The sequence below is a fragment of the Choloepus didactylus genome, chromosome 25 (assembly GCF_015220235.1).
Source record: "Choloepus didactylus isolate mChoDid1 chromosome 25, mChoDid1.pri, whole genome shotgun sequence".
Taxonomy (NCBI): Eukaryota; Metazoa; Chordata; class Mammalia; order Pilosa; family Megalonychidae; genus Choloepus; species Choloepus didactylus.
The window spans coordinates 2,882,443-2,902,607 of NC_051331.1; the positions used below are offsets into that span (position 1 = coordinate 2,882,443).

General features: G+C 60.3%; 1 protein-coding gene across 1 annotated transcript; it reads right to left on the reverse strand.

Moving 5' to 3' along the window:
• Positions 1 to 1,618: 1,618 nt before the first annotated feature.
• Positions 1,619 to 18,295, reverse strand: RAB8A (RAB8A, member RAS oncogene family). The gene is made up of 8 exons (XM_037818394.1): positions 18,145 to 18,295; positions 14,264 to 14,324; positions 12,479 to 12,539; positions 10,604 to 10,681; positions 9,641 to 9,730; positions 9,448 to 9,513; positions 7,360 to 7,410; positions 1,619 to 2,881 (listed from the first exon to the last, which is right to left on the reverse strand). Exons 1-8 carry the CDS (start codon positions 18,266 to 18,268, stop codon positions 2,792 to 2,794), a joined length of 621 nt encoding a protein of 206 aa, XP_037674322.1. The 5' UTR covers positions 18,269 to 18,295; the 3' UTR covers positions 1,619 to 2,791.
• Between the last annotated feature and the right edge of the window lie 1,870 nt (positions 18,296 to 20,165).

Genomic DNA, 20,165 nt, shown 5'->3' on the forward strand with positions numbered 1-20,165 from the left:
CCCTCGGAGGTGACACACTGAGGGAGGGGACAGCATCACACATACGAATGGGGAATGCCCAAGTGACGCCAAGTGCGAGATGGAGGTAGGAGGAGAGGGGCGAGTGTTTGGGGGGCTTCTCCGCTCTAGAGGGTCACTGCCTGCTGGATGAGGCTGTGCAGGATTCCGGGGGCCTGCAGGACGGAAGCCATGGCAAGTGCAAAGGCCCTGAGGCAGCGAGAGCATGGGGTACTCGACAGCAGGAAGGACGGAGAGCCAGGGTGGGTGGACAGGGCCACCCCAGGCCGGGCCATGGACCCCCGCAAGGAGGGGGAGCTGTAAATCAAAGACGAGGGGCCGCTGGCAGGGTGTTTACTCCAGGGGGGCCACCAGCTGATTTTTATTTCTTCAGGACAGTCGAAAAACAGGCTGCAGGCTGGAGAGGAGCCTGGGGAAGCAGTGAGGGGCTCCAGCGTGGAAGGGACTGGGGAAGCGGAGGAAGGAGGCTGAGCTAGAGCTTTGCCCATTAGACCCCTGGGTTAGAAGAGAAAGCAGGTGGGTGGATGCGGGGGCTGGCTTTGCAGTCTGTGGGGAGGTGGCCGGCTCGTCCCAAACCTCGGGAGGACGTGTAGAAGCGTTCGCACGGCTGGCCCGAGGCTGCCACCCCAGGGAAGCCCTGCTGGCAAGGCTGGCTCTTTGCTGGCGTCCGGAACCTTGGCTGGCGGTTTCCTACGCAGATACAAAACTTCCCCTAAATGCAAGGAAGGGTTCGCCGTGCCTCAGTTGTGCAAGCATCGCGGTGTGTGCTGAAAGCCCGCTGTCTGGGGTGTGGAATTTTGGTCTGTGCCCAGCAAGAGGCACCTATGTGCCCTGACAAACAACCCCAGAGCTGGGTTCCTAATAAGCTTCCCTAGTTGACAGCATTTCGCACGTGTTGTTGTGACACATCACTGGGGGATTTAGCATGTCCCGCTGGGCTCTGCGGGGACAGGCCTGCAGAAGCTTGGGCCCTTTTCCTGTACTGATTGCATTGTGACACCTTAGCTGTGACGACGACAGGCTGCCCAGTCCTGCGGAGCCTCCTAGGGGATCACGGAGACAGGGGAGGACTTGGGGGCCCCCGGGGGAGCCAGTGTGGGTGGAGAGGAGGGCCCCGGGAGGGGGCGCCAGGGAGGTGGGGGGCAGGGGCCAGGGGAAGCCAGGTTCTGGGGAGGGGCGCCCCATGTGCCGGCTCCTCCTGGGTGGCCCAGAACCAAGACTCAACCAGGTGATGGGTGTCAGTGGGGACCCCGGCCAGAGGACTTGGGGGCACGGTGGGGACTCGGTGGTGGTCTGAGTGGTCGTGCACTTGTGGAAGCTGAGTCTGGGCATCTCCCCATTGTCCTGTGTAGCGGGGCAGAGCCGGGGGTGCAGCTGTGGAGGGACATGTTTCTTGAAGTTCTTCTTTTCATGAGAGGTGTCATCTTTTCGGGGACGGCCCTCAGGCTTCTGGTGACCCAAGTCTGGACACTTCAACCTTGACCAGCCCCGAGGACCCTGCTGGCCCGGGCTGCGTGTTTTCCTAAGACTCCCTGCGAACCCGCCGTCCACACCGGCCACGGCCACGCGCCCAGGGGGAGAAAGGGGACCTCAAAGCCACTAACTTTAAAATGAGCTTTAATTTGTTTGTATTCCTTAAGTGCATTTATAGATGTAAACAGAGCAGGTTAAAGATCCCAGGGGAGAGCAGACTATTGCTGGTAGGTTGGTTTTAACTCGGAAACTGGAGCCGTTACGTCGCAACGGCTTGGAATGATGCAGCGTGGGGGGCAAGGAAAGGGACCGAAGGCTCTCTCGGTGATTGGTGGCCCCCTCCCTGGGCACCTGGTCCCAACGGCACGGTCTCTCAGGAGGAGGCGGAGCTGCCGGGGCAGCACCTGCCCCGTGACCGGCCTGCCCTCTGGAACATTCCGCCTCGCTCCTGGGGCCTCGCCCGGCTGGAGCCGTGTGCTTGGTCCTGGCGGCTGGGCCTGCTGCTGGGAAGCAGAGCCGGAATCACTTCGTGGCACTACAGATCTGGAGAAACGACCTCCGCGAGGAAGAGTCCGATTGGGAGACCGTGGGGGGACGGGGAGGAGGGGCTGATCGTGGGACAGGCCACGGGGCCTGTTTTCAGGGTCTCTGGCGGCATCCCCTCAAAGCTCGCCCAGGGACCACGGGGTGCGCCTGCTCACTGTGGCAGGGGCATGGAAGGGCACGGAAGGACCTGGAGACCAGAGCCTGGTCGAGAACAGGAAAGGCCTGGCCGCACTTCCTCCCTTCTGAGTGCCACACGGGATTTTCTGAATTTGTGCTTCCCTTTGGTTTGCCAGTTAAAAAGAAGGGGCGGGAGGGTGGGGGGCAGAAGAGGTACTTGTCTGAAATGGAAGAGGCGACGGTGGGAGCGGGGTGGCTGGGCAGGCGCTTCCGGGCCTCGGCGGCGGGGATGTGGGGGCATAAGGCGGCTGGAGCCCCTGGCACTCCTGGGTCCTCTGCTGGCTTTGGGGGGCTTCCCGGCGGGATGAGGAATGGGAGCCCCGAGACGAGGGCCGCCGTGCTGGCGGCTGTGGGCGGCCCCGCTGGCTCCGTCTCTCCCTGGCGGCCCAGCGCGGGGGCCCGTTGGGCCAACGTGACGGGGAAAATAGCAGATTCTCCACTGACGCCATCTCCAGCGGTGGAAGAGACGGGCAGTTACCAGGATGAAACGGTTTCTCGATTGCGTTCCGGGGGCCGGGGGCCCGCGTGGGGGCGGCACAGTCAGCTCGGTGAGCGGGGCTCAGGGCGGCGGTGCCTCTCACAGGAGGACGCACCGGAAGAAGCTCCTCTTCTGCTGGTCGGGCGTGATTTTGACTCCCTGGTTGCTGCCCTGGGGGCTGTTGCCTTCCTGAGGTCACGAGAGGTTTCCTGAGATTATGGCTGAGCCCCTGCCCCACACCCCTCAGGCTGCCGTCCAGCCACGCCTCCGTCCGTCTGTCCATCCACTCGTCCGTCGGCCCCCTTTCAACCAACCAACGTCCAAACAGCTGTCCAATCAACCATCCACCCGTCGTCTCCTTCCAGCCATCTGTCTACCCGTCCATCCATTACCTAGCTATCCATCCATCTGGCCGTCAGTTTCCAACCATCCACATCCATCGGTCCCCTTCCAACTGTGTGTCCATCTGTCCGTCCATCCATCCATCACCTATCTATCCATCTATCTGTCCATCCATTCATCCACCCATCATCTGTATCTACCCAACCATCCATCCATCACCTGTATCTATCCATCTATCCATCCATCCGTCACTTATCTATCTAGCCATCTGTCCATCCATCAGTCCTCTTCCAACCACCATCCGCTGGTTCCCTTCCAACTATCTGTGTATCCATCCGTCCACTGGTCTGTCCATCCATATTTCTCTATCCATCCATCCATCATCTATCTATCTATCCACCCATTAGTACTCTTCCAACCAACCATCCATGGGTCCCCTTCCAATTGTGTATCTATCTGTCTGTCCATCCATTCATCCATCCATCATCTGTATCTACCCATCCATTCATCACCTGTATCTAGCCATCCATCCATCCATCACTTATCTATCCACCCATCTGTCCATCCATCAGTCCTCTTCCAACCACCCACCCACTGGTTCCCTTCCAACTATCTGTGTATCCAACCGTCCACTGCTCTGTCCATCCATATCTACCTATCTATCCATTTATCCACCCATTAGTACTCTTCCAACCAACCATCCATGGGTCCTCTTCCAACTATTTGTCCATCTTTCTGTCCATCAGTCTCCTTCCAACCATCCATTCATCTGCCAGTCGTTCCCCTTCCCACCAACCAACCATCCAACAAATTGTCTCCTAACCAAACACTCATTCCTTCACAAACCCACAGACCTACTTTTCATCTATTACCCACCTACCCCCTCCAACCACTCATTCTTTCAACCATTCATTCACCCTCCCATCCCCCTTTTCCTCCCACTCCTCCAACATCTTCCCGATCACCTTCCTTCTTTCTACCCACCTACCCAGCCAAGGGTTACAGGTCCCTCCCACCCCCGCCTGCTCTGTCCCTGTGCCGAGGCTCAGGTGTGCCCTCTGTCTCACTGACCATCGCCCACATGGCTGCTGGAGCCTACCTGTCACCTCATTCTGTCCTGAGAAGCCCCTGGGGGCCCCACTGTTTCCCGAGGACTGCCCAAATCTGTAGCCCCGTGTTCAAAGCCTCTGCGATATGGGCCTGCCTACCTACAACTCCCCTCCTATCCGCCCCCCACCGTTTGAAAGGCTCTCCCCACTTTTCTTTGGTTCCTATCTTCTCATCTTTCAGCTCTCAGGTAAAACCTCACTTTATTCAACAAGTAATGCCTCCGGGAGCTCAGGCTGTGTGGGGGAGATGGAAAGTACGGGGTAAATAGGTAAACAGTACGACTTCACACACTGGTGGGTAATAAGAGGGAAAGGAAGACGGGCGAGGGGCTGGAGGTGGAGGTGGGAGGTGAGTTTTGACAGCAGCGGCTGACCAGACGCTGTGACGTGAGGGAGTGACAGTGGGGACGGTCCAGGGTGTGGTGGGAAGACTCACAGCCCCCCCAGGGGAGTCCATGTGCTAATCCTGAAGCCCGTGAAGACATAAGAGAGGCTCTGCGGACGGATCGAGTTAAGGACCCCGAATGGGGCAGTTTTCTGGGTGGGCTGATCCACTCCCCCAGGTCCTTCAAGAAAAGCCTGTCCCTGCTGTGTGGCCAGGGAAAGAGGACACAAGGGGGATCAAGAGATGCTGTGCTGCTGGCTTTGAAGATGAAGGCAGGGCCGGGAGGCAGCAGCAGGGAGAAGCGGGACAGGTCAGGAAACACATTGTCCCCTGAAACCCCAAAAGGGACACAGCCCTGGGGGCCCCTTGGTTTGAGCCCAGTCGCTGGACCTCTGCCAGCCCAGACTGCAAGGCGACAGATCTGTGCTGTGTTAAGCCACTAAGCGTGTGGCAGCTTGTTACAACGGTCACGGGAAATCAAGGCAGGGGGAGCACTCTGGGAGGGGGAAGGGGTGCGGGGAGGGGGTGCAAGGGCCCTGGTGTGCGCTGGGGCTGGCGGGGTGGATGGCAGGGAAGACGCAGACAAGGTGGGGAGGGGGCTGGCCAGAGCCTGTGGGCCGGGAGGGCTGAGGCCCGGGCGCCCAGGGCAGACAGCAGGGGGGACATGGGGAGTGGGGTGGGCACTGGCTGAGCTGGGTGCTTGGGAGAGATGGGGCAGGCGGAGCTGGTAAGACCGACGCAAAAGCCAGAGGACAATGTCACCGAGCACAACTGAGTAAATGGGAGCTGGCAACGGGGCTCGTGACTGCCAGGGATCTGCAATTTGACCAAGAGAAAGAAACTAGAAGGTTCTGTGTCCGGAGACGCTACTGGGCGTTCTGAAGGTAACCAGGTGAGTGTAAAAAGCGTGGGTGAAGAAATGGGTTAACTCTTAACTGCCCAAGTGCAAAAGTGCATCAGGAAGGTGGCTGAGAAGCAAGTTTTTGTCTTCACACTGAAGAACATCGTGAAAAACAGTCAGTACGATGGTTAACATGGAACGTTTCCTGTCTGGGCCAAAGAGCTGCCGTTACTCAGTGTCTGGCAACTGACAGCCCCTGGCAATTATGAAAATATATCTGTTTTGATCTGGCTGGAACTACCTGCAGGACGTCTCGTATTTTCTGTGGAACTTCTCATTTCACTGGGCCTTGGAAGCTACAAGTGCAGGGAGGGGATCAGAGAAGGAACACGACGTGGCCAGGGAAAGAACAGCTTCCGGAACTAAGAAAGAGAACTCCCGACAGCGTTTAGCACCTCTGAGTACCCCAAAGGCCCAGAAAGTGTTCTGATTCTTGGCAAGAAGGATCTATTGATGCTGAGTACTGTGGAACATGCCATTTCCCACATGGTAAGAAATTAAAGGGAAGGGCCGCTGATGACCGAGCCCCACAGGCAGGACAGCATGGAGGCCAGAGGGAATGGGGGCTACTGGGGGTGCAGAGCCGTTGCCACATTCAGAACTGGAGGAAGAGGGGGTCCCCGGCTTGCTGGACTCGCTGGGAGAAGGGGAGAGCGGGAGAGCGGCTGTTAGACCCGAGACACGCTGGGGCGCCCACCAGCACGTGAATGGACAGATGAAGTGAGGCTGTCAGTACAAGGTAACGTGTCCCAGTAGAGAAAAGGAAAGGAGCTCTAATGCCCGCCACGACGTGGCTAAAAGAAGCCAGACTCAGAACAAGAAATGTTGCACGACCTTACGGAGATGAAAAATCTAGAACAAGGGAACTCAGAGAGACGGAAGGTAGATTAGAAGTTCCCGGGGGCTGGGGGTGGGGGAGCTCGGGCTCCAGGAGGGCAGTTCCTGCTTTGGGGGGGGGGCTGGGGCAGGCCTGTACCGGTGGTGGGGACGGCAGGGCAGCGTCCGTGAATGTACCGGAACCCCTGGATTCCAAGCTCTCGAGGGATCGAGATGGTGAGTGTTACGTTCCTTATGCACGTGTTACCACAGTCGACAGGAAGAGCTGCCACGAGTTGGGGGGTGTATGAAGGGACGAGTGGGGGAGCACAGGCCGTTTCCAGGGCAGTGACGTTCTCCTGCCCGGCTCCCTCAGGGTGGACACAGGGCATTCCAGGGAACCGCCCCCCCAGGGACCCCGCGCGGCAGCTGGGACTTCCATGACCGATGTCACTTCGCTGCCGGCTCGTCCACTGCAGCAGGTGTGCAGCACCAACACAAGATACTAGTGTCACGGGAAACTGTGTGTGCGCGGTGGGCTGGGGGGGCATAAGGGACTCCAGGTATTTCCGGTGCAATTTTGCTAAAACTGCTCTGCAAGTAACGTTTACCATTCAAGAAAAGAAACAACCACTGCTGAGGCAATCGTTGCCGCGAACAGGTGCCTGGCGCTAGCGCTGTGGGGGTGATCGGGGAGGCTGCTCTTTGGAAAAGGGTTCCCTCCTCACACGTGGTCATGGGTCCCCAGCGCCCTGCTCCTGAGTGCAACAGGAGGGGGCTGTGTGTCCTTCCCTTACCCAGGGCTTGGCGGGTGGGGCCTGTCACTACGCTCCGGGCCCATCTGTCTGTCTGGGTGGTGCTGTGTTCCCAGGGCCTGTCTGTCTGTCCAGCCAGTGCTGTGCTCCCGAGAGATCTCGGCCCCCCAAGGGCTAGCCGAGCGGGGAGTGGGCGGCCTGTCCCCGCAAACCCTTCCCCGTCCCTGCAAAGCCCTAACGGGGGCCCTGGCTGGCCCTGAAAGCAGGTTCCCCCACCTCGGAACACCTTCCTCGCTGCAGCCGCGGTTGGCTGGGCCCGACCAGGGCCATGCCAGGGCCTGGGGAGAACACGCACTCACCAATTTTTTGTCCATCTTTGCTTTGATGTCCCTTGCGAGAGTGAAAAACGCCTGTAAGAATAAGCAGGGAGTGAGCGTCTACAGGGCACAGTGGGCTCTTGGGGGGCCTGGGGTGCTCAGTCACACACGTGTGTGCAATGTGCTCTTAGGGTGACCCAAGTGTGCCCTGTGGACCCTGCTGTGCTCCCACCTGCCAGGAGCCAGCCCTCCCGAGATCCCCGCCAATCCTCACCTCTGCAGAGCTCTTTAGGGCTGACAAGGAACTTTCACAGGGGTCCCCTCCCCTGAGCCAATAACCCCTGGGGGGTGGGAACTGCGCTCGACCCACCAGAGAGTACACTGAGGCTCAGAGAGCCCCTGAGGCCCCCAGGGGTTAACTGACTAGTAGGGCAGGACAACTGGCCCCGCCCCATCCCCAGGGCCCTACTCTGTCTGTCTGTCAGGGGTTGAACACAGGCAGAGGTGAGGGCTTGGCCAAACAAGTTTCATCTTGAGTCCTGCCCTGGTGGGGGAGGCCTGGCAGCCCCTCACCCTGAGCCGGTGCACACTGCCTGTGGGGCGGAGTCGGGGGGCCAGGATGGGGTGCGATGGATTGAATCCTAACCCCCACAAAGACACGTTCAAGTCCTAAGCCCCAGGCCTGGGAAGGAACGTGCTTGTAAACAGCATCTTCGAAGAGGAGATCAGTTAGGACAAGGCTGAACTGAATCAGGGGTCACGGTTCAGAGGAAATCACAAGCAGAGGAAGCTGGGACACGGTGAGCAGGAGACAGATGGGGAGAGAGGACCGCGTGACGGGGGACACAGATCAGATGCCGTGAGCCAGCTGCAGGACGCTACGGATCCAGAGAGCCCCTTCACCTTGACCTCGGCCTCCACAACTGGGAGACGAGTTCCTGTCGTTCAAGCCGCCCTGTGCGTTACTCATCACTGCAGCCCTGGCAAACCGGGGCGGGGAATGGTTCGTCTCCCAGAGCACAGCGGAGCACTCAAGCTGGCCTGGCCCCACTGTGGCCTCCACTGCCTGCTCTGAACCACGGCCTCCCTTCCTTCCTTTGCTCGTTCGTTGATGTTTATGAAGCCCACGCTATGCACCTGCCTGCCCCTGGGGCAGGGGTTAGAGACATGGATCAGCCCTGTGCTTTGCACTCAAGGGCTCCTGGTTTCGTGGGAGAAGCAGAACCTCAGCAAATAACCACGTGACAGGAATGCTGTTCTCTCATGGAGGGTGGCTCAGGGGCTGGGGGATGGTGGAGGTTCCCTGGGGGACAGGGGCCATTTGGGTTGGGCCCCAACGATTAAAAAGGAGTCTGATGGGCACAAAAGGGGAAGGGAACGTGATGTTTAGGTTCATGTATCAACTCGACCAGGTGATGGCACCCAGGTGTCTGGTCAAGCAAGCACTGGCCTAACCATTACTGCAAGGACATTTGTGGCTGGTTAACAAACCAGAAGGCTGGTTTATTAAATCATCAATTGATTGCATCTGTGGCAGATTATATCAATGAAGGGAGTGTCTTCCGCAATTAGAGGATGCAATCAGCTGGACTTAACCCAACCAGCTGAAGACTTTCAAGGAAGAAGAGAGAGAACTTCCACCTCCCCTTCAGCCAGCCTCTCCCGGGGAGTTCAGCGAACACCTTCATCGGAGTTGCCAGCTCGCAGCCTGCCCTATGGAATTTGGACTCGTGCATCCCCACAGTTGCATGAGACACTTCTATAAAATCTCATATTTACAGATGTCTCCTGTTGGTTCTGTTCCCCTAGAGAACCCTAATAACACGGAACGTGTCTAAGGCCTGCAGGTGGGGGGGGCCTCATCCTGCGTCAGCGATAGGGAGCCAGCGAGGGTTGAAGGTTGGGAGTGATGTGTGAGGTCACTTTGCAACGAGCACCAGGAGAGAACGGAGGGAAAGCCGGGTCAGCTGCAAGGCAGCCTCGTCCCCAGGCTCGTCAGGGCCTCTCTGTGCTGCTCTAAGCCTCGGTTTCCCCGCCTGCAGCCCTGTGTCTGTGTCCCAGGTGGTCGGCCCGGGGCCTGTGCTGCTGGGGTCCTAACCCAGGGCCCTCCCCGGCGGCCCCGGGACTCACGTTCTCCACGTTGATGTTGGCCTTGGCGCTGGTCTCCATGAACTTGATCCCGTAGTCCAGGGCCAGCTGTGAGGGAGGAAGAGGCGCAAGTCAGCCGAGGGAGGGTGCGGGAGGGGGAGCCGGACGGACAGACAGATGCTGCCTGGGTTCTCGGCCTTTCGGGAACCCCGCCACCCCGCCCTGCGGCACCCACCTTTTCTCCCCGCTCCTTGGACACCTGTCTCTTTTCGTTGACGTCGCACTTGTTCCCGAGGATCATCTTTTCGACGTCAGCAGAGGCGTGCTGTGGGGAGAGGGTGAGCGGGGGGCTCAGGCGGGGTGGCTGGACCCCGGCGCAGGGCAGGCCCCACCACTGGAGCTGCAGCCCTTCGCTGAGAGGCCGGGGGCCTGAGCCCACAGCCAAGGCTGGGCTCCTGGGAGCGACTCCGTCTGGGCACGCTTTCTGGAACGTTTTGGCCATTAGCGTGTCTTCGCTACAGGTGGTGCCACCAGCCTCTGGGGCCGCCCCTGCCTGCCCCACCTCTCTCTGGGCTCCAGAACCCCCCGAGAGGCCTTCTTCGCCACCCTTCCCGCAGGTCCCGCTGGCGTTGCCACACGTCCTCAAGGACGGGCCTCGGGGAGCAACTGCCTTCCTGGGGAGCTCCAGCTGCCCCGTCTCGCTCCTCTCGCCGACTGGCCGGAGACAAGGGGTCCCTGAGGACCCAGGTGGGTGGTTCCTTTCCCCGCCCAGGAGGGCCTGCCCGGAGAGGGGAGGCCACGGGCAGCAGGGAGACCAGGCCACCCCAACACAGGCGACTCCGAGCAGCTCACGCCCTGCCCTGCTGTAGCTCAAAGTACAGCCCGGCACACCTTCTCACCCCCACCAACAAAGGGGTCGAGGGGTTCTGGAATCCTGCCTGCAGAAAGCACCGGACGCTCAGTGTGTGTCTACCCTCTTGGGACCGCGAGCTCGGCTGACGCAACAGCCTGGTGGGGACCTGGGCTCCTGGAAGCGACGGGGTGTCCACTCTCTGACCTCCAGGCTTCGAGCCGCCCCCCAACTCTGGCTGCCGGCCCGTGGGGCTCCGGGCCAGTCACTTCATGTGTCCCAGTGCCTCAGCGTTCCTGATGGAAGCTCGGGGACCACCCAGGGGAGAGGGCCGAGCTGAGGCCTTACCTCCTCAATGTTCCGGATCCAGTTCTGGATGTTGTCGAACGACTTCTCGTTGGTGATGTCGTAGACCAGCATGATGCCCTGGGCGGGAGAGACACGGGCTGGGGGCTGCGCCACCTTGGACAGTCCCCCACCCAGCCAGTGGCTTGGCCCCCATCGGTGCCCACCTCAGAAACCAGCATCCACCTCCAGGGTGCACCCAGGCCTCTGCCCCACTCCCTGTTCGCTCCACCCCTCACCCAGGCCCCAGGGGACCCTCCTCCCTGCTCAGGCCCCTGGGTCCCCCACAGCTGGCAGGAGGCGCCCAGTCCACCCTTCCCGGCCCCGTCGGCCCCTCTGCTGAGCTCGGCCTCCTGCGTTGCCCATGGGCGCCTCTCAGGCCTGGCAGGTGCCCCCTTGTCTGGCTTCCCGGCCCACTACTGGGCCTCTGTTATCTGAGCATCTGCTACATGTGCCGGGACCGTGGTGGGGGCTCCCAGGGGGAATGAGACCCCTGCCTAGGGGTGCACGAGGAAGTGAGCAGCACAACTGGGGTGAGAGCCCGGGGTGGCCCGGTCCCAGCACCCGCCCAAGTGGGACCGGCTTGGGGCACAGGCCGGGCTGCACTGAGGTCCCCGAGGCTCCCCAGGTGAGGCGTGAGTGACCGGGGGGGCAGCCATTGGGCCCCGAGAGGGCGGCAGTGTGGCCCCAGCTCGGTCACCGTGGACAAGGGGGGCTGTTTATGGGGCAGGAGAGCCCGGCAGCTGGCATCTTTCTGATCCTGGTGACAACCCTGAGAGGGATGGTAAGTGGCCATCACATACGAGAGGAAACCGAGGCTCAGAGATTGATCTCTAAGGTTCAAGCCTGACTCTGACCAAACTGGCGACTTGGCCCCATCTCGGGGGCACCTGCAGCTCCCCAGGAACCTCCCGGGGCTGCTGGGAGCCCGAGCAAACTAACAGGCAGATGTACTGCTGAAGGACGTCCCGGGGGCCAAGGGAGATTCTGCAGCGTCCCCCTCGCCCCTCGCAGGGTCACTGGACCCGTGGCCTCCGAGCACCACAGCAGGGGGGCCACGACAGCACAGAGAGGGTTGGGGCCTGTCCGAGGCCACACAGCTGGCTCCCGAGGCCCCTGCCCCATGCACCTCTGGTGCACACTGAGGTGAGGGGAAAACCAGGAGATAAGTTTTCATGAGGAAGCATTACGGTTGCGCAATGTGACCGAGTTCCCACCACGTTCGGGCGCCACGTGGGAAGCTGTAAATATTTAAGGCCTAAAGGACGGGGGTCTGTGGAAAGGCCGGGGTGCAGCGAGAGCTGGAGTCAGGGGAGGGACGGGCACTCGGTCCATCAGGCCGCTGGGAGGCCGCCCTGTTCTCAGTTCCGTCTTATCGACAGGGAACCGGGACTCCCTCCTCCCCCTCCGGGTCCCCCACGCCCAACTCGGGGCACACACCCCATGTCTGTGACCCGCCGCCCTCGTGCCTTGCTGAGGCCTGGCCCAGAGAAGGTGCTCGATGGTGTCGGATGGACGAGCCTCCGGCCACCTGGAGCCTCCTTGGGCCTGGGCCCTGGGATGACGGCACCCTCCAGGCAAGGCAGCACCGGGGAGACCCCGAGATTCCTCGCCGGCTGACGGGCGTGCCGGGCTCCCCCAACCTCGCCTGGAAGAACCGGCTTCCCGGGCTGGCCCCTCCTTCCCAGAGTCAGGTTTCCACTTGACTTAAACCGCACGGCGCTCAGTGCTCGAGCCAGAAGACGGTGTGTCCGTGGGGAGGGGCCAGGCCCACGTCTGAGACTAACTGGATCAGGACCCCCAGGAGCCGGCGTGCAGCCCCCCGGGGACGGCGGGATGCTCGCTCTGACCCTGAGACAGGACAGGGCGGGTTCCTACCATGGCGCCCCGGTAGTAGGCCGTTGTGATGGTCCGGAAGCGCTCCTGGCCGGCCGTGTCCCTAGATGCGAGAAGGAGAGGGCGTTAGAGAAGTGAGTGTGGGGGCTCACTACCAGGAGTGCATAGTGGGTGCTGCCCTGGCACCCGGCTTTCTCACGGGTCCTCGACTCCACGGCCCCTGCTCTAGAGAAGGACGAGGCCCGCCGAGCCCCCTGTGGCCCCTGCTCTAGAGGACAAGGCCCCATGAAGCCCCTTGCGGCCCCTGCTCTAGAGGATGAGGCCCCGCCGAGCCCCCCAAGGCCCCTGCTCTAGAGGACGAGGCCCCGCCGAGCCCCTCACGGCCCCTGCTCTAGAGGATGAGGCCCCGCCGAGCCCCCCATGGCCCCTGCTCTGGAGGATGAGACCCCGCGGAGCCCCCCACGGTCTAGGAAATGCTCGGCATGTGCCATCTTGGTTTGGGGGGGTGCAAAGCCTTCCTTCTGGGTGCAATTGGGGGACTGAAGCCGGCGAGGGGGGCTCAGCTGTGCCAGCTCAGCTCCTGGCATGCAGGACACCCCAGGAATACACCAGAAGCCACTGAACCGCAGATTCCAGGCCCAGAACCCGTGTCCTGCGTTTCTGGCTCGGGCACTTCCTCTGCAACCCGCCTGCCCCCCGTGGGTCTACACTACCCAGAAGCGCCTCACATCAGGGGCGAGTGGCGTTTCTGATGCCACAAGCGGGTGACGTCAAACGCTATGGTCCTGCTCGCTGCTCCCCAGCGTGCATGTTGCCTCCCTGCTTCATCTCACAGTTTCGAGAGAAGTCTCAGCCCTGCCCAGTGGGCTGAGAGGAGGAAGGGAAAGCGAAACTGCCGCCTGCACGCAGCGTGTCACTTTGGACTTGGGCACAAGGGCTGCCAGGGAGCAGACGTGTCAGGAAGCAGAGAAACTTCCATGGCTGAGGGTTTACAAGGTGGTGAGAAACTTCCTGCCCGGGGTGGCAGATCGACGAGGCGTTCGGCCTCACCCAGGTTCAGGGGCCAAAGTCGGCCCAAGTTGAGAGCAGCGGGTGACGCCTCCACTGGGCCTGGCAGGGAGGGGCCCAGCAGCAGGGAGGGGGCTCCAAGCTCCACCACCGATGCGCTGTGCCCACCCTGGGTGTCCCCTGCGAGGGGGCATATCCCACACCCCCAGTGCACGCTGCTCCAGGCTGCTGGTTCTGCACAGCAGATAGACCATCAGAACCCGGCCTTCCGAGCACAGTGGGGACCCCAGTCGGCGTCACTGATGGGGACTCTGAGCTCACCCCTGCCCTCCTTGTATCAGGGCACAGGAAGCCGCCCCCCAGGTCTGAGGAAGGGGACAGGGCTCACCGCTGGGCCCAGCCTCGGTGCTGTTTCAGCTCTGGGCTTCCCCCGGAGAAGAAAGAGGAAGCCACGCTGGACCCCACAGGATCAAAGGGGAACTCCTGGGCCGGCCGCTTCCCGGCCTCCAGCCCTCAGGAGCACCGCTGCCGGGTGCAGGGGCTCACCCCAAGTTCCACGGGGATAGACCGGGTCCGCAGCCCAAACCCACATGGATGGGCCGGGATTTGGGAAGGCGGAGTGGACGCTGCCCAGAAGATGCCACCACAGAGCCCGGGCCCCGGTGGGCAGCAGGGCACACGCTCTGGGCTGGGTGTGGGCTGTGAGAGAGCCCGAGGTGTGAGGCATCAAGGGACCAGGGCCACGGCCCCGGGGAGGGGAGCAGGGGCTCTGGCTGGAAGCACACACCAGAAGGGGGCCCCCCAAAAAAGCAGACTTACCATATCTGCAGTTTGATTCTCTTTCCATCAAGTTCTATGGTTCTGATTTTAAAGTCAATTCCTGAAAGAAAAGGAAAAAAAAAAGGGCATGTTGTGAAAAGCCCATTTCTTAGGATGGGGGGTTTGCCAATCCGGGCAGCTTGCAGCCGTCACGGCTCCTGGAGCCCCCACAGGCACTGCCGGGCGGGATCCCGGAACCCGCAGGAGTCTGAAGGCATTTGGGGATACGAGTCCCTCTCCTAGGAAGGGAACCCGAGGCGCAGAGCAAAGCTGGCAAGTGGCAGAGCCGGTGGTCAAACCGAGGCAGCCCCGATGCTCGGGTCTGGTCCCTTCCCCAGCCGCCACCCGAGCCTCCTCCTACCCGTGTCCTGCCACCCTGCGCCTCGTCCTCCAGGCTCAGAGGGTCCCGGCCCCCGTTAGTAGAGTCTCATCACCTCACGGATAAACAAAACGGGGTCCAGCCACACGCTGGAATACTATTCAGCCATAAAAAGCAATGGAGCTCTGATTCACGCTATGGCATGGGTGAGCCTCAAAACTATCACACTGAATGAAGGAAGTCAGACCCGAGAGGCCACGTTTGCGTGATTCCGTTCAGATGAAATGCAAGAACAGGCAAATCCAGAGAGATGGAAAGCAGATGAGAAGTTGCTTAGGGTTGGGAGGGGTGGAGGGACTAAGATGGGGGACGGTTAAAGGGTGCATGGTTTCTGTGTGGCATAAAGAAAATCTTCTAAAACTGACAGCGGCAATGACTGCGTAAATCTGTGAATATACGAAAAGCCAGGGAATTGCACGCTTGATGTGGGTGGACTGAATGGTACCTGAATTATATCTCAACAAAGCTGTTCAAAAAAAAGCAGCCTTCCAGAAGCTTCCCCCAACGTGCAGAAGAGTCCACAGTGCTGCTGGGTGCTCTGAGGCCCTGATGGGTGACCTCGCTGCCTCCCCTCCAGCTAACTGTGCTCTGGGCTGCTCCCTCCACATTGCAAGCACGTTCCTGCTGCGGGGCTTCTGTCCGTACTCGTCCCGCTTCTGGAATGTTCTTTCCTTCTGTCGCTGGGTCTCCCTCCGCCCGTCACTCAGGTCCCTGTGAAGTTGTCTCCTCAGGGAAGCCCTCCCTGACTACCCTCGTGCTCTGTCCCCTTACCTGCCTGGTTTCACCAGAGCCCTTATAACGCCCTGAGGTTATACATTTGTTCCCAGAAACTCTGAGTAATGGATCTGAAAGGGCTGTGGAGGGGAGACACCCAAGCAAGGGCTTGTTCCAGGCAGCCTGGGTCTCGTTTGACTGCTTGGAACTAATGATGCGAATTCCATCCTTGCCTGCCGCAGGAGTCATCCTGGGAACCAAGGGGACTACAAACCTGCACCTTAATCCCCCCTTTTAGAACACAAGCTCTTTGAGGGCAGGCGATAAACACGTCTCCATCACTGCTCCACCTCCCAGGGCTCAGAACGACAGGGGCTGAATAAACCACCTGTCAGGGGCCCGGCCCTGTGCACAGGCAATATTACCTGTCTGTCTTCCGATTCACCTCTGCAGCCCCTGCCCTGAGGGGGTCGCCTGGCACGCAGCAGGCATCGGTGGGGGGACAGGGCCTGGCTGCCGAGAACTGACCCCAGGAGCCACAGGGCCAAGTTCACGTCACAAGTTATCGATGGAGCTGATGAGGAGAGGCTTTGGCAAAACATCTCCTGGGCAGCAAACGAACAGCCACTCAATGCCTGATCTATATGCCCAGGGGTATGGGCAGTGCCAATCCAGAAATCACCTATTAGGCAGTGAGTCATATTTTGGGACTTAGCGGCCCAGCGTTGGCTCTTCCTAAAACTTTCTCCACCTCCTGACCCAGACACACAAGGATCCAGGAAATCAAAACTCACTGCTCTATCGGCAGAGCCCGCAACAGCACTCTGCTCTGCACGTCTCCCGGGTTTTATTAGCACTCCTGGTTTAATGAGGAAGCATCAACTTTACGAGGCCAGGACTTCAAAGTAACGGCGTACTACACTTCCCCGGGCGGACAGAGCTGCGGTGAAACCACACACGCGACGGGAAGAATATCGGGGTGGTGCTGGGGAGTCGGGGTTCAACCCCCACCTCCACCTTCCCGCACGACCTCGAGTGACCTGCGTTCTTGTCCGTGAATGGAATAGATTTGATGCCTCCTTCTAGGGGTCCTAAAAGGGCTGGATGGGGTTTGGGGGTTGAGGATTAAAACCTAATCGAGAAACGTTAAGTCCAAAACGGGCCTCACCAGCACACGTGAGGAACAAGTTGTTTCCGAGGCTGGAAAACTGAGGTCTGCGGCTGAGCTCAAGCTAGAATGGGCCAGGAGTTAATGCCACTTCCTGATTGCTGGGGAGAGGCAAGAGTAACCCCAAGGGCTGACCTTGGGGTGCTGGAAGGGGGTGGGATTCTGACACATTTTGTGCCCAGGGAGATGATGCCACCCAAAGAGCCCATTCTGCTCCATCGAGGTGGTGTCTACCTCTTAATCCAGGTAGTTTTGATCCTCAACCCCCAGGCACTGGCCAAGGCAGAGAGCCCTACCCTTAATTTGGAAAAAATGGAGATCAGAGAGGCAGGGGGGCTCCTTCAAGGCTAAACGGCTACTGAAGCCCAGGTCCGATGGCTTCCGGTCCAATGCTCCGTACTTTACATCTGGCGCCCTACTTGATTTATGAAACACAGGTTAGGTTTTCTCCATTTGGAATAAGCTCCCAGCTCTGGCAACCGTCTCCCCACTTGCCCGCTCCCAAGCGAGGCTGCGTGGCTCACCGGCCACTGCATTTAGTCACTGTTACTACTAGGTCCAACTTTCTGAAGGGAGCAATGATGGCTTTTGGGAAGCAGAGCGAAGTCAGCTCCACCTTTGTGGATGTCGGAACTTGAGCTGTACCAAGCCAACTCTGCTCAGCCACAACGTGGGCTGGCTCTGCGAGCAAGGCTCCTTTTGCAAAGTGACAGCCGGCGTCCTGGGCTACGTGATAGGGAAGTCAAGGCTGCCCGGGGTGGAGGCTGGTTTTAGTTTCCCACCAAGGCTTTTTTTTTTTAATCTGGCAACTCCTTGGGGATGACAGGTCCCGGGGTGGGGGTGGGGGGGCAGCTGTCACCTGCCAGTGCTGTCGCCCTTGACTGGGACGGAAGGTCCCTGACTCCTTCTCACTGTTTCTTCCGGAAAAAAATTCACCCACAGGGAAAACAGGACTAAGGAGAGGGCTCAACCTTGAACTGTCCAGAGGAAAGAGCCGGAAGGGTGTGGGTTGGGGACCTGGCTCCGAGGTGGGCCAGCTGGCACCTGTGTGATGGTGGCCCTGGGGGTTCTGGAGTCAGGCAGAGCTGGGTTCCAATCGCACCCTGCAGACTGTGTGATCTTGGGTGGATCTTTCCTCTTCCTTCCCTCAGCCTCCAATTCCTCCTCTGTGATGCAGAGTTCTGCTCAGGGCGTGAGAATGCACAGAAAGTGCCTGCCACCTGCCACCATCGTGCTCCCACGGCCAACTTCCAAAGCCTCAGTGTCCACTTCTGCAAGACGGGGACCCCCCAAAGAACGGCCCGGAGATCTGCTGCGAGGACAGAGCGAGAGGACGGGCGCGGAGACCCCAGCCCAGGACACACACTCCTTGACCAGACGGCTGAGGGTGGGAGCCTCAGTGTTCCCATCTGCAAAATGGGCACACGCCCCCCCCCCGTCCCTCGTGCTCCCCTCTGTGCCCCGGGAAGCCCCCGATCGGCGGTGGAGGCGGCTGGTTGTCGCCCCTCAGGCCCGCTGGACCCTCTCAGACCCCTCGGTCCCCGGCGCCCTCCACCCCAGCTCCTTAGGGGCGAGTCCGGGGTTCCCCCAGCGACCCCGGTCGCCCCCCGGCCGCGTTACCTATGGTGGAGATGAAGGTGGAGTTGAAGGCGTCCTCGGAGAAGCGGAACAGGACACAGGTCTTCCCCACCCCCGAGTCCCCGATCAGCAGCAGCTTGAACAGGTAATCGTAGGTCTTCGCCATATTACACTCTGTCTCGGACGGGAAGTGCGGCCCGCTCCTCGCCACTGGCAGCCGGTCCCGTCCATCAGCGCTGAGCCCGCCCTCCATTGGCTGCCGGCCCGCCGCGCATCACCGCGCCCGACGTCCGCCCCCGTGCCCCGCCCGTCGCGCGGAGCCGGAAGCGGCCCGAGCGCGCCTCCCATTGGCCGGCGCTCGTGACAGGGAGCACTGCGATTGGCCAACGGCGGGTAATCGACGGGCTTCAAATGCAGAACGGGGCGGGGACGTGACCTCCAAGGGCTACGCCTTCCCACCCGCGATTCTGGGAACGGCCCCGCCCCCTTAGGGAGGGGCGGAGGGCGGTGAGCTTCGCCAACGGCCCCGCGCGCCCGCAACCCGGGGGCGGGGCCTGCGAGGTGCGCACGCGCGCTGGGGAGACCGTTGGCGCCAGCAGAGGGCACACGCGCGTGGGGGTGTTTCCGGGTTTCGCCCCCCCCCGGGCCCGCGCAGCCGCAGTCGACGCCGGGGCGAGCGCGGGAAGGAGCGGCTGGGTGGAGGCTGCGACTTTGGCGTCGGATCGCGGGGAGCTGAGGAGGAAAGCGGGCGAAGGGCGTTCGTTGCTGGGGAGGAGAGGCCGCTGGAGATGGACTCCGGACCTAGTGATACCCCGGCCTCCGCCACAGAGGGTGTGCGGGCCACTCCAGGGCCCCACTCGAGCCTTGTCCCAGCGTCCCCGCCGCCCTCTGAGGGGCCAGGGGAGCCGAGGGTGTGAAGGAAAATCTTAAGTATGGGCAGTGTGCTCAACATTTAACCCTCACGCTACCCCAGAGAGGTAGATGTTGATTGTTTATCCCCGTTCTGTGGTGAGGAAACCGAGGCCCGCGACAAGTCACTGTCCCAGGCACGGAAGTGTGTTCAGTTGGATGTTGGACTCGAAGAAGGAACAGCTTCAGACGACAAGCTCTGGATCGCTCCGGCTTCTCGGAGAAGATCCAAGCTGCTTCTCAGAGATAGTGCCAGCGCCTGCCTGGCCTCAGTGTCTCAAGTCACCCTGGAGGCGCTACAGAGAGGTTTCAGGACTCACCCAAGAATCTTCTAGAAGATTCCGGAAGATTCCAGAAGACTCGGCCTCACTGCCTCTCATGCTTTGCTCATCTATCTCTGGTCAAAGAAAGCTTCAGCCTCTGGTGTTTTGAGACTATTGATCATTTTCCCACTGGAAAGACTCTTTTTTGTGGCACTCTCTCACGTGACTCACCTGCTCTACCACCCACTTCTGCTTCTCTCTGGGTGCTGCATTAGATTTCATAGCCATCTTTTTTGGGGGTCTCCACCCGTGCCTTAAATGTTGGTGTTCCTCATGGTTCTTTCTGTCAACGCTCTGGTCTCTGTTTCGGGGCCGTCTCATTCACTCCTGTGACTTCTGATACTTCCCACTGATGGTTCTTGGTTCTCCAAACGTGGCGCAGCCATCCCTGCCTTCTGTATTCATCGAAGATGCTTCAAACTCAGCAGGTCCGCAGCTGAAGTCGTCGTCTTCCACTCAGACTTGCTTGTCCTGAGTTACCTTGAGTGACACCCATCTTTGTTGACACCTTTCTTTCATCCCTCACATGCTGGTTCTTTGGGAGGTCCAGAATAGCTCCCGAATCTTGCTCCCCCGTTTCCAGCACCCCAGGTGGGTCCTCACACCTCCCTCCCGGTCCCCATCCTACGGAGTTCATTCCCAAACACATTTCTCTACTCCTGGCCATGCCTTGCTTAAAATCCTTCAGTCATCATTGTGCAGCAGGATGAAGTCCATAATCTAACCCAACGCACACCACCTGGTCCTCACCTCACCTTGTGATTCAGCCATACGAACATTGACCCCGTAGGCAAAGTGCAGAGGCCCAGGACTGACTAAAACGCTTTCCAG

Coding starts and splice junctions, on each gene's coding strand:
- RAB8A (XM_037818394.1), bottom strand. CDS start 18,268: ATGGCGAAGACCTACGATTACCTGTTCAAGCTGCTGCTGATCGGGGAC. Junction 12,540..14,263: donor AGAATCAAACTGCAGATATG/GTAAGTCTGCTT, acceptor TCTCGCATCTAG/GGACACGGCCGGCCAGGAGC. Junction 7,411..9,447: donor CCAACATCAACGTGGAGAAC/GTGAGTCCCGGG, acceptor TTATTCTTACAG/GCGTTTTTCACTCTCGCAAG.